Source organism: Oncorhynchus gorbuscha, linkage group LG25 (assembly GCF_021184085.1).
Source record: "Oncorhynchus gorbuscha isolate QuinsamMale2020 ecotype Even-year linkage group LG25, OgorEven_v1.0, whole genome shotgun sequence".
Classification (NCBI taxonomy): domain Eukaryota; kingdom Metazoa; phylum Chordata; class Actinopteri; order Salmoniformes; family Salmonidae; genus Oncorhynchus; species Oncorhynchus gorbuscha.
Window position 1 is genome coordinate 41,478,894 of NC_060197.1, and position 11,553 is coordinate 41,490,446.

General features: G+C 42.8%; 1 protein-coding gene across 1 annotated transcript; it reads right to left on the reverse strand.

Moving 5' to 3' along the window:
- Positions 1–1,196: 1,196 nt before the first annotated feature.
- LOC124014508 (C-type mannose receptor 2-like) lies at positions 1,197–6,769 on the reverse strand. Its single transcript, XM_046329590.1, has 6 exons — positions 6,678–6,769; positions 6,449–6,582; positions 5,904–6,275; positions 5,348–5,704; positions 2,733–2,836; positions 1,197–2,124 (listed from the first exon to the last, which is right to left on the reverse strand). The coding sequence occupies exons 2-6, from the start codon at positions 6,483–6,485 to the stop codon at positions 1,963–1,965; spliced, it is 1,032 nt and encodes a 343-aa protein (XP_046185546.1). The 5' UTR covers positions 6,486–6,582; positions 6,678–6,769; the 3' UTR covers positions 1,197–1,962.
- Between the last annotated feature and the right edge of the window lie 4,784 nt (positions 6,770–11,553).

Consider the following 11,553-nt stretch of genomic DNA (forward strand, 5'->3'; position numbering starts at 1 on the left):
GCTACTATACTACACACCATGCTACTATACTACTACACACCATGCTACTATACTACTACACACCACACTACTATACTACACACCGTGCTACTATGCTACTACACACCATGCTAATGTACTACTACACACCATTATACTATATCACTACACACCATGCTACTATACTACTACACACCATGTTACTATACTACTACACACCATGCTACTATACTACTACACACCATGTTACTATACTACTACACATCATGCTACTATACTACTACACACCATGTTACTATACTACTACACACCATGCTACTATACTACTACACACCACACTACTATACTACACACCGTGCTACTATGCTACTACACACCATGCTAATGTACTACTACACACCATTATACTATATCATGCTACTATACTACACACCACACTATACTACACACCATGCTACTATACTACTACACACCATGTTACTATACTACTACACATCATGCTACTATACTACTACACACCATGTTACTATACTACTACACATCATGCTACTATACTTCAAACCTTGAGATTAAGAAGTGCAGATTCTTTCCGCCTGCCGCAGTCCACTAGTTTCAGAAACGGGCCCTCTTTGTACTTTGCCTCTGGCCACAAACACATTTGCACATAAATCATTCAATCTAAACCATAACACGTTACTTTCCACTGCTAGACCTCTTGACTATTCCACATTTTGTTACATTACACTCTTATTCTGAAATATAAATATTTTTTTAAATCTAAGCAATTTATGCACTTTATTTTTAATACCCAGAGAGAATATACAAAATAAAAACTTGAATGAGTAGGTGTGTACAAACTTTTGACTGGTACTGTATGTAAATAAGGTATTTCTGTTTTTAGTTTCTAGTTTCTAAAAAGCTGTTTTCACATTGTCATTGTGGGGTATTGTGTGTAGATTGCTGAGAATTTAAAAAAATGGAATCCATTTTAGAATACGTCTGTAACGTATTTTTTGTTTGTTGAAAAAGTCAAAAGGTCTGAATACTCTCCAAATGCACTGTTTTAAACATACTAAAAGTTTCAAGTAATTTCGTCAGTTTCCAACAATACTCTTATTCACTTCCTGGTGCTGTAACTTCCTCTCTCTACTGGTATCTTAGTGACACTACCGGACAACAGTAAACAGTAGATGCTAGTACACCACAAACCCAACTGGTCCACAACACCACAATTTATTGTAAAAAATAACAACGGCAAGGCTCAATAAAGAACCACAGGCCAATGCTACGGTAGGCTACGTGCGTCATTAAAGCACGTCAGTGAACAGTTGTTTAGCATAGGCAAACGAGAAACAAAGTAGCCTTCCATGGAAGCATTGCTGTGGTGTGATGACCACCGTTGCAATGGCACCTGTACACTTCTTAGCGACTGTGTTTACATGCAAGGAGTCACTAAGAGAGAGATTTTTTTTTACAGGGTCATAAAAATGAACATTTTGATTAAAATAAAACCTTGTAGATGAATGAGAGATTATTTCTTTAAATCTAAATTAATTGACATGAGGTCCATGTGCTTGCAGCTGGGACTTTCACCTGAATCACTCATTGATGTCAATGCACAGAAATTCCAGTGAGCAGATCTCAAGTCTGAATACTGTCTATAATGACTGAGGAAAAAGAGCATCTCTCATCTTGTAGTTTATTAATATTCCAAATGAACCATCAAGTCTACAGTTGAAACTAGGTTCTAATATATAAACTAACAAAAGAGATTCAAACAATGAACAATGTTAAAGATTTGTAACTTAAGATCACATACTATTGTAAAACAATATTAATATATGATAAAGCAATATTCTGTATGATAAAACAATTAACTGTATCTCAGATAAAGACCTGTTTCAGTTAAACTGAGACAATCTGGACCAGTACAGATAATTAATGTAAAGAAAAAGATAAATGTAAGGAGAACATTTAACATAACTAGAGTTCTCCCTTTGTCATCATCCTCTTCATCTTCTTCTCCTCCTCTTCTTTCTTGGGAGACCCCTCTTCCTCCTTGTGGAAGACCTTCCCATCAGGCTGCTTTTTCCATGTCACTTTGGTGTCTGCAGGTAACCCCTGCTCCTTCAGCTTGTTCCTTATCTGGAGAAACACACACAAACACAGTATTTTTAATTCTTCAATAGTTATTCTTTCTTGACTTCAATCATGTCACTCTATGTGGAGATGATGCTTATAACTTTCCTGTTTCACACAAAGTGTGTTTTAATATACATGTGTGAATTGGAAATGTTTTTTTTTGTTGCATATCCCAACTCTCCCTGAGGCACCCACAGAGTGTGGGGTCACGGTCAGGAGAAAAGGTCATCTACACACTAGGACCCAGACCAGAGAGGAGGTCATCTACAACAGACTAGGACCCAGACCAGAGAGGAGGTCATCTACAACAGACTAGGACCCAGACCAGAGAGGAGGTCATCTACAACAGACTAGGACCCAGACCAGAGAGGAGGTCATCTACACACTAGGACCCAGACCAGAGAGGAGGTCATCTACACACTAGGACCCAGACCAGAGAGGAGGTCATCTACACACTAGGACCCAGACCAGAGAGGAGGTCATCTACAACAGACTAGGACCCAGACCAGAGAGGAGGTCATCTACAACAGACTAGGACCCAGACCAGAGAGGAGGTCATCTACAACAGAATCATTACTGAGTTGGTTCTTCATGAACAGGGTGAAACTCACCTCTTGTACAATGGCGTCTTGGACAGCAGGATCTCTGAGGTTCAGATGTTGATCCCTTTGTGTCATCTTCATTCTCACAACCTGTCTCTTCAGTTGAAGAGCCTCTTCAAAAAGTCAATATACAGTGAGTGCAAATGAGGTGAGATAAGGGAGTAAAGGCAATAAATAGGCCACGGTGGCGAGGTAATTACAATATAGCAATTAAAACACTGGAATAGTAGATGTGCAGAAGATGAATGTGCAAGTAGAGATACTGGGGAGCAAGATAAATAAATAAATACAGTATGAGGTAGGTAGATAGATGGGCTGTTTACAGATGAGCTATGTACAGGTGCAGTGATCTGTGAGCTGCTCTGACAGCTGGTGCTTAAAGCTAGTGAGTGAGATATGAGTCTCCAGCTTCAGAGATTTTTGCAGTTCGTTCCAGTCATTGGCAGTAGAGAACTGGAAGGAAAGATGACCAAAGGAGGAATTGGCTTTGGGGGTGACCAGTGAGATATACCTGCTGGAGCGCGTGCTACGAGTGGGTGCTGCTATGGTGACCAGTGAGCTGAGATAAGGCGGGGCTTTACCTAGCAGAGACTTGTAGATAACCTGTAGCCAGTGGGTTTGGCGACGAGTATGAAGCGAGTGTTCCAACCAAAGAGAGCGTACAGGTCGCAATGGTGGGTAGTATATGGGGCTTTGGTGACAAAACGGATGGCACTGTGATAGACTGCATCCAGTTTGTTGAGTTGAGTGTAGGAAGGCAATTTTATAGATGACATCACCGAAGTCGAAGATTGGTAGGATGGTCAGTTTTACGAGGGTATGTTTGGTATTGGAGATGGTAATGTGAGTCTGGAAAGAGTTTACAGTCTAACCAGACAGATAGGTACTTGTAGTTGTCCACGTATTCTAAGTCAGAGCCGTCCAGAGTAGTGATGTTGGACGGGCGGGCAGTTATCGGTTGAATAGCATGCATTTAGTTTTACTTGCGTTTAAGAGCAGTTGGAGGCCACAGAAGGAGAGTTGTATTGCATTGAAGCTCATCTGGAGGTTAGCCAATAAGAATGTGGTGATTGACAGAGTTGAAAGCCTTGGCCAGGTTGATGAATATAGCTGCACAGTAATGTTTCTTATCGATGGCGGTTATGATGTCGTTTAGGACCTTGAGCGTGGCTGAGGTGCACCCATAACCAGCTTTGAAACCAGATTGCCAAGCGGAGAAGGTACGGTGGGATTCGAAATGGTCGGTAATCTGTTTCTTAACTTGGCTTTCGAAGGCCTTAGAAAGACAGGGTAGGATAGATATAGGTCTGTAGCAGTTTGGGTCTAGAGTGTCTTGAAGAGGGGGATGACCGCGGCAGCTTTCCAATCTTTGGGAATCTCAGACGATACGAAAGAGAGGTTGAACAGGCTAGTAATAGGGGTTGCAACAATTTCGGCAGATAATTTTAGAAAGAGAGGGTCCAGATTGCCTAGCTCAGCTGATTTGTAGGGGTCCAGATTTTTCAGCTCTTTCAGAAGTGTTTTAGGGAGCATTTGACAGTGATGATGGGTGGTCGTTTGGTCGCAGACCCATTACGGATGCAGGCAATGAGGCAGTGCTCGCTGAGATCTTGAATGAAAACAGCAGAGGTGTATTTGGAGGGCGAGTTAGTTAGGATGACTATGAGGGTGCCCGTGTTTACGAATTTTGAGTTGTACCTGGTAGGTTCATTGATAATTTGTGTGGAATTGAGTGCATCAAGCTTGGATTGTAGGATGGTCGGGCTGTTAAGCATGTCCATGGCTAGCAGTTAGCAGACCGGGGCAGGCAAGCTAGCAGTTAGTAGACCGGGGCTAGCAAGTTAGCTTTTGGGGGACGTCGCGATGGGGGTAAGTCTGTTTGTGACGTCAATAGACCAGTCATGGAGTTAGTAGGGTTCCAAGTAGCTCTAGGTAGCTAGCATGCCTAGCAGGTTAGCAGAATGGGCCTCCAGGTAGCGCCTGAGGGGCCTGTTGGAATCCTAGGGCAGATTATGTCGGTATTCCAGTCGTAGAGGATCGGCGGGGTTCCGTGCCCCATACCGGCAGTAGAAGGTGTCCGGATATTGTAGCCCAGGAGTAGTCAAACGTTAGCCAGGAGTAGTCAACCCGGGTTGCGGTTAGCTAGCTGCGATGATCCAGATGAAAAGGTTCAGAGTTTGTGGTAGGAATTCGGGGATATGGAGAGAAAAATAGGTCCGTTATTCTCTGGTTTGAAACGCGTTGTTCGAACTGGCGAGAGCTTTCCGAGCTAAAGGTTAGCTGATGACCGCTAGCAGTGGTTAGCTGACTGATAGCTGGTAGCTAGTTAGCCAGCTAGCTTCAGTAGAGGTATTCCAGTTCGGAGGTAAATAGAAATTATTTTGGGGGAAAAAAACAGATCCACAACACATTGGCGGGTTGCAGGAGAGTATTTTGAAGTTGAGGTTTAGGAAATATATTTAAAAGAACGCGAAGAAAAATGTATGTAGATACATGGGATGAGAGAAGACAAAGACGTCTGACTGCTACGCCATCTTGGATTCAAATGACTGAAGTAAATCAACATTACAGTTCTCCTGTCATCATTATATCAGGTAGATCAGGTGGAGAATATGGTAACTTACCATAGCAGATGAAAGGATAGTGGTTTTCACAGGGCGTATTTATCCATTTAGAATAAGAAGAAGAAGAGGAATAAGAAGACATCGTCGTGCAACTGTATTTCTGATCTATTCTGAACCATCCTGGCAACCAGTTTCTGAATGAGGAGTCACTCTGGTCTGACCATCTCCAGGAGTCTAGAAACAGGCCGATCCACACAGGAAGTCTCCTCAGTGATATCTTCTTCTTTATCTCTGTGTTCTCAGTCTGGTTCCTCACACTGACCAGGTCTGTGTGATTCTGTCTGCAGTAACTCTGAGCATCTATCCAGGTCTTGTTCTCCTGAATTAAGACGTATGTTAGGTTGGTGTCTTGTTTTCCTGCAAAAGTCAAATGTAATAATCAATACAAATATCCAGTGAAATATCATCTACTGATCATCTATAGTACATGTTGTCATTGATTTGATAACAGATCAATAACTGATTAACAACTTAAAGCTCTCATGAGTCTATGTTTCAACCTAATGGCAGCTCCAGCACTTAGAACAGGCTTCATCATTAGTATGTCAACACTCACCATCATAACAGATGAAGTGATGCTGGTCATCACAGGAGGTATTGTTCCACAGACCAGCTGTACTCATTAAAGCACAGTTACCATTTTGGGGCGTCCCAGTGTCCCAGTTTCTGAACTCAGTCTCCCCCTCTCTGTAGAAACGTCTGTCTGCCAGAGACCAGTTCCACTTCATGGAGTCTCCCTTCTTCAGTCCGATCCATAACCAGTAAATAGAACCACTGACACTGGTAATCAGCCTGTTCAGGTCCTCCATGTCATCTACTGTAGCCAGATCAGTGTAATGTGCTCTGCAGTAACTCTGGGCATCAGTCCAGTTCATATTGTTGGTAATGAGGTGATACTGATGAAGACATGAGGAAGGTGTGTAGAACCCTGTTAACAGAATAATGATTAATGAGGGATATTTTCTCCAGCATCTTCTCACCCCCAACCACACTATCTTCGCATCTGTTAACATATAGTACAGTACACCTTGGTGTGCAAACACACGCACGCACACTCACACACGTGTCACACACACACACAAACTCACATCTTGAACTGACCTGAGATTAGGAGGGTGAGGTACAAAGAAGTTTCCATCAGTGTGAAATTCAAAGGAAATATGGCTAAAGATGAGAGACTCCTACACTCAGTTTAGAGTTGTGTTCCAAGAGATTTCAAAAGGTACCAATTACATCTGAAATGTAACCAGAATGATTGAAAAACAACTGGGTTACATTCATTTCTCTACATTAATGTTAAACATATTATACATTTTAAACATGGCCTAACCTGTTGTTTGTAGGAAAGTCTGTCTCGCTCCGTCTATCTTGCTCTCTCCAGATCTCTCTCTTTCTGTGTCTGTCTCCCTTGCTTGGTCCTATATACATCTTAAACTGATTCTCATTGCTTTGAATACGTTATCTATATTCTGTTTCCAAACAGGGGTATGCAAAATGGAGTAGACATTCTCATAAAGTTATTATCTTACTCAAACAAACATGTGCCATGTAACATCTATCACTATGGCAACAGGGTTGGACAAAGTTTAGGAACTGTTTTTTTGAAGGAGGAATTCATGAAAATCAATTGATTTTAATTAGTCACAGTATCAACTGAAACATGATGCAGTGCCTTTTTCACATTCAATGTACCTTTATCTTCGCTTTAATTAGCTTCTAAAATAGAACAAAATGTGTGGATCAAATGAGATATCACATGAAATTAGCTACAAAACTGAAGATTTCCACTCTGGCACAAATGTGTAGATTTGTAGGAAATTGGCTTTAAAACAGAGGAGGAAGAGAGAGTAATCTACACCTCCATTAGGGGTATATGAGGTAAATTAACACTGAAAGTGGTGGCTGGGGAGATGGGCATAGAATTAATAGAATGTGGGGGGTGATTGTGGCCTAAATTGAGAGTGACACTCCCAGGTAAAGACACTTGACTGGAACAGGACTGGAGGTACACCACAGAGACGGGCAGGAACCCAGTGGCCCTGGTCTCAGCTCTCACTGGTCTCAGCTCTCACTGGTCTCAGCTCTCACTGGTCTCAGCTCTCACTGGTCTCAGTTCTCACTGGTCTCAGCTCTCATAACATAACCCAACAGTGAATATAATAACCCAACAGTAAATATAATAACCCAACAGTAAATATAATAACCCAACAGTAAATATAATAACCCAACAGTAAATATAATAACCCAGCAGTAAATATAATAACCCAACAGTGAATATAATAACCCAACAGTAAATATAATAACCCAACAGTAAATATAATAACCCAACAGTAAATATAATAACCCAACAGTAAATATAATAACCCAGCAGTAAATATAATAACCCAACAGTAAATATAATAACCCAACAGTAAATATAATAACCCAGCAGTAAATATAATAACCCAGCAGTAAATATAATAACCCAACAGTAAATATAATAACCCAACAGTAAATATAATAACCCAACAGTAAATATAATAACCCAGCAGTAAATATCATAACCCAGCAGTAAATATCATAACCCAACAGTAAATATAATAACCCAACAGTAAATATAATAACCCAACAGTAAATATAATAACCCAACAGTAAATATAATAACCCAACAGTAAATATAATAACCCAACAGTAAATATCCTAACCCAGCAGTAAATATAATAACCCAACAGTAAATATAATAACCCAACAGTAAATATCATAACCCAGCAGTAAAGATCATAACCCAACAGTAAATATAATAACCCAACAGTAAATATCATAACCCAACAGTAAATATCCTAACCCAGCAGTAAATATCCAGCACCCCTGAACAGCACTACTCCCCCTATATCAGCAGTAAATAACATTCACCCCATGCATCTATACTGATTAAATATGTCTCTCCATCTGAAGAAAGGCATTCTGAAGATGCCGCTGGTGGCACAAGTTCCAGCAACAGTCACAGAACCCTTGACCTTGACTACCCACCGACTGTGGATAGTGACCCAGCAATGTTGGTTGTAGTTGAACAGGTTAAACTTAATGATAACTCTGTTAGGACTGTCAGGTCAGGGGCTGGTCGGGTTAGGAAACGCCCAGTGAGACTCATTGAGACTATGCAGACACAGAGGGTTTTTCATACAGAATTCATTACTGTACCTGTGTGGGTGTAGGATTAGAATCCAAGTCTGTAGGGTCAGAGGTCATGTAGGCCAAGGTTTTTCTGTCTGAGGTTCTTATTGTCACTGAGTGTACTGAACATGTAACAGGCATGTAATTGTGTCCAGAACGTTCTCTTCCCTTCCACCTCACCAGAACACATCGCAGAAGGGTACCAGTACAGAACCAGTTACACTTATTTTATTATTATTTCCCATCTCTTCCTTTGATCCTGCTATATTACTAAATGATGACACCTCCCTATTGTGCAGGCCACAATGAAGCTATTCAGATTGTGTGTGCGTGTTTACGTACGTGTGTTTGCCTGCTGGCCTGTCAGCCTTCATGTGTGCGTTTGCATGTGACTGTCTATGAGGTTTTTCAAAGGAGAGGGAAAAGACTTTTTCCACACAGTTCCAAGCCAGACAGTGAGCCACCATGTTGGAAATCAACCAAACCGGGGAGGTGGCGTTTATACATGATTCCATTGTACTGTGGTTGTGACGTAACATGGAAGGTGGTGGAAGGCTACTTTGTTTGTCATTTGCGTATGCTAAGCAACTGTATGCTAACATGTGGTTTTAGTGACACACATACTGTAGCATTGTCCTGTTGTTCTTTGTTCAAGCTCAAAACCGGCCACATTAAATACTCAGAAATTCAGCCCCTGCCTGGCCTGAGGCCGTCTGGTTTGGAATGAAAAAGAAAACTCTATTCCTGATCCCATGCCATTTACAGAAACTGAATAATTTAAGGAAGAACAGAAACTCTCTCTCACCGAGAGACTTCCAGCAAACATGACATTGGCCCCATGTGGGCAAGGTGGACAGGGGCTAGCCCACACCAAGCCCAGCACAGGTTAGCCCACACCAAGCCCAGCACAGGCTAGCCCACACCAAGCCCAGCACAGGCTAGCCCACACCAAGCCCAGCACAGGCTAGCCCACACCAAGCCCAGCACAAGCTAGCCCAAACCAAGCCCAGCACGGGTTGCCCCACACCAAGTTCAACGCGGGTTAGCCCACATCAAACCCAACACAGGTTAGCCCACACCAAGCCCAACACAGACAAGCCCACACCAAGCCCAACACAGACAGGCCCACACCAAGCCCAACACAGACAGGCCCACACCAAGCCCAACACAGACAGGCCCACACCAGCCGAACACAGGTTAGCCCACACCAGTCCAACATAGGTTAGCCCACACCAGCCCAACACAGGTTAGAGCACACCATGCTCAACACAGGCTAGCCCACACCAAGCCCAACACAGGCTAGCCCACACCAAGCCCAACACAGGCTAGCCCACACCATGCTCAACACAGGCTAGCCCACACCAAGCCCAACACAGGCTAGCCCACACCAAGCCCAACACAGGCTAGCCCACATCAAGCCCAACACAGGCTAGCCCACACCAAGCCCAACACAAGTTTCCCCACACCAAGGCCAGCACAGGTTTGCCCACACTAAGCCTACATGTGACATTTTTACGTACAAGCCCTTAATTAACCTACAATGAAGTTCAAGAAATAGAGTTAAGAAAATATTTATGAAATAAACTATAATTTTGATTTATTTACTAACTAAATAAAATAACAATACCGAGGTCACATACAGGGGGTACCGGTACCGAGTCAATGTGCGGGGGTACAGGTTAGTCAAGTAGCAGCAGTGTAAAAACAAAGGGGGGGGGGTGTCAATGTACATAGTCTGGGTGTCCATTTGATGAATTGTTCAGCAGTATAATGGCTTGGGGATAGAAGCTGTTAAGTAACCTTTTGGACCTAGACTTGGCGCTCCGGTACCATACAGAAATCCACACACCAGACAGGTGTGGCATATCAAGAAGCAGATCAAACGGTATGATCATTACACAGGTGCACCTTATGCTCGGGACAATAAAAAGCCGCTCTAAAATGTGCAGTTTTATCACACAACACATTGCCACAGATGTCTGATGTTTGAGGGAGCGTGCAATTGGCATGCTGACTGCAGGAATGTCCACCAGAGCTGTTGCCAGAGAATTGAATGTTATTTTCTCTACCATACGCCGCCTCCAACATAGTTTTAGAGACATAGTTTTGGCTATATGTTCAACCGACCTCAAAACCGTTGACCATGTGTAACCACGCCCGTCCAGAACCTCCACATCCGGCTTCTTCACCTGCAGGATTGTCTGACATCAGTCACCTGGACAGCTGATGAAACTGTAGTTGGCAGAACTGAATAATTTCTACACAAACTGTCAGAAACCATCTCATCTTCATGTTCTTCGTCCTCACCAGGGTATCAACTTGACTGCAGTTCGGCGTCGTAACCGATTTCAGTGGGCAAATGCTCACCTCCGATGGCCACTGGTACGATGGAGAGGGATGCTTTTCACAGATGAATCCTGGTTTTAACTGTACCGGGTTGATGGCAGACAGCGTGCATGGCGTCCTGTGGGCGAGCGGTTCCCTGATGTCAACATTGTGAACAGAGTGCCCCATGGTGGCGGTGGGGTTATGGCATGAGCAGGCATAAGCTAGGACAATGAACACAATTGCATTTTATCTATGCCAATTTCAATGCACAGATACCGTGACAAGATCCTGGAGGCCCATTGTCATGCCTTTCATCCCCCATCATTACCTCATGTTTCAGCATGATAATGTACATGCACGTGTAACAAGGATCTGTACACAATTCCTGGAAGCTGAAAATGTCGCAATTCTTCCATGGCCTGCATAGTCACCAGACATGTCACCCATTGAGCATGTTTGGGATGCTCTGGATTGACGTACGACAGAGTGTTCTAGTTCCCACCAATATCCAGCAACTTCGCACAGCCATTATAGAGCAGTGGGATAACATTCCACAGGCCACAATCAACAGCCTGATCAACTCTATGTGAATGAGATATGTCTCGCTGCCTGAGCCAAATTGTGGTCACACCATGCTGACTAGTTTTCTGATCCATGCCCCTACCTTTTGTTTAAGGCATCTGTGACAAATAGATGCATATATCTGTATTCCGAGTCATGTGAAA

What these genes read in the sequence shown, in the direction of transcription:
- LOC124014508 (XM_046329590.1), bottom strand. Translation starts at nt 6,485, where the DNA reads ATGGAAACTTCTTTGTACCTCACCCTCCTAATCTCAG. An exon ending in CCTCACCCTCCTAATCTCAG is followed by an intron (nt 6,276 to 6,448) that starts GTCAGTTCAAGA and finishes TTCTGTTAACAG; the next exon opens with GGTTCTACACACCTTCCTCA. An exon ending in TCACTTCATCTGTTATGATG is followed by an intron (nt 5,705 to 5,903) that starts GTGAGTGTTGAC and finishes TGACTTTTGCAG; the next exon opens with GAAAACAAGACACCAACCTA.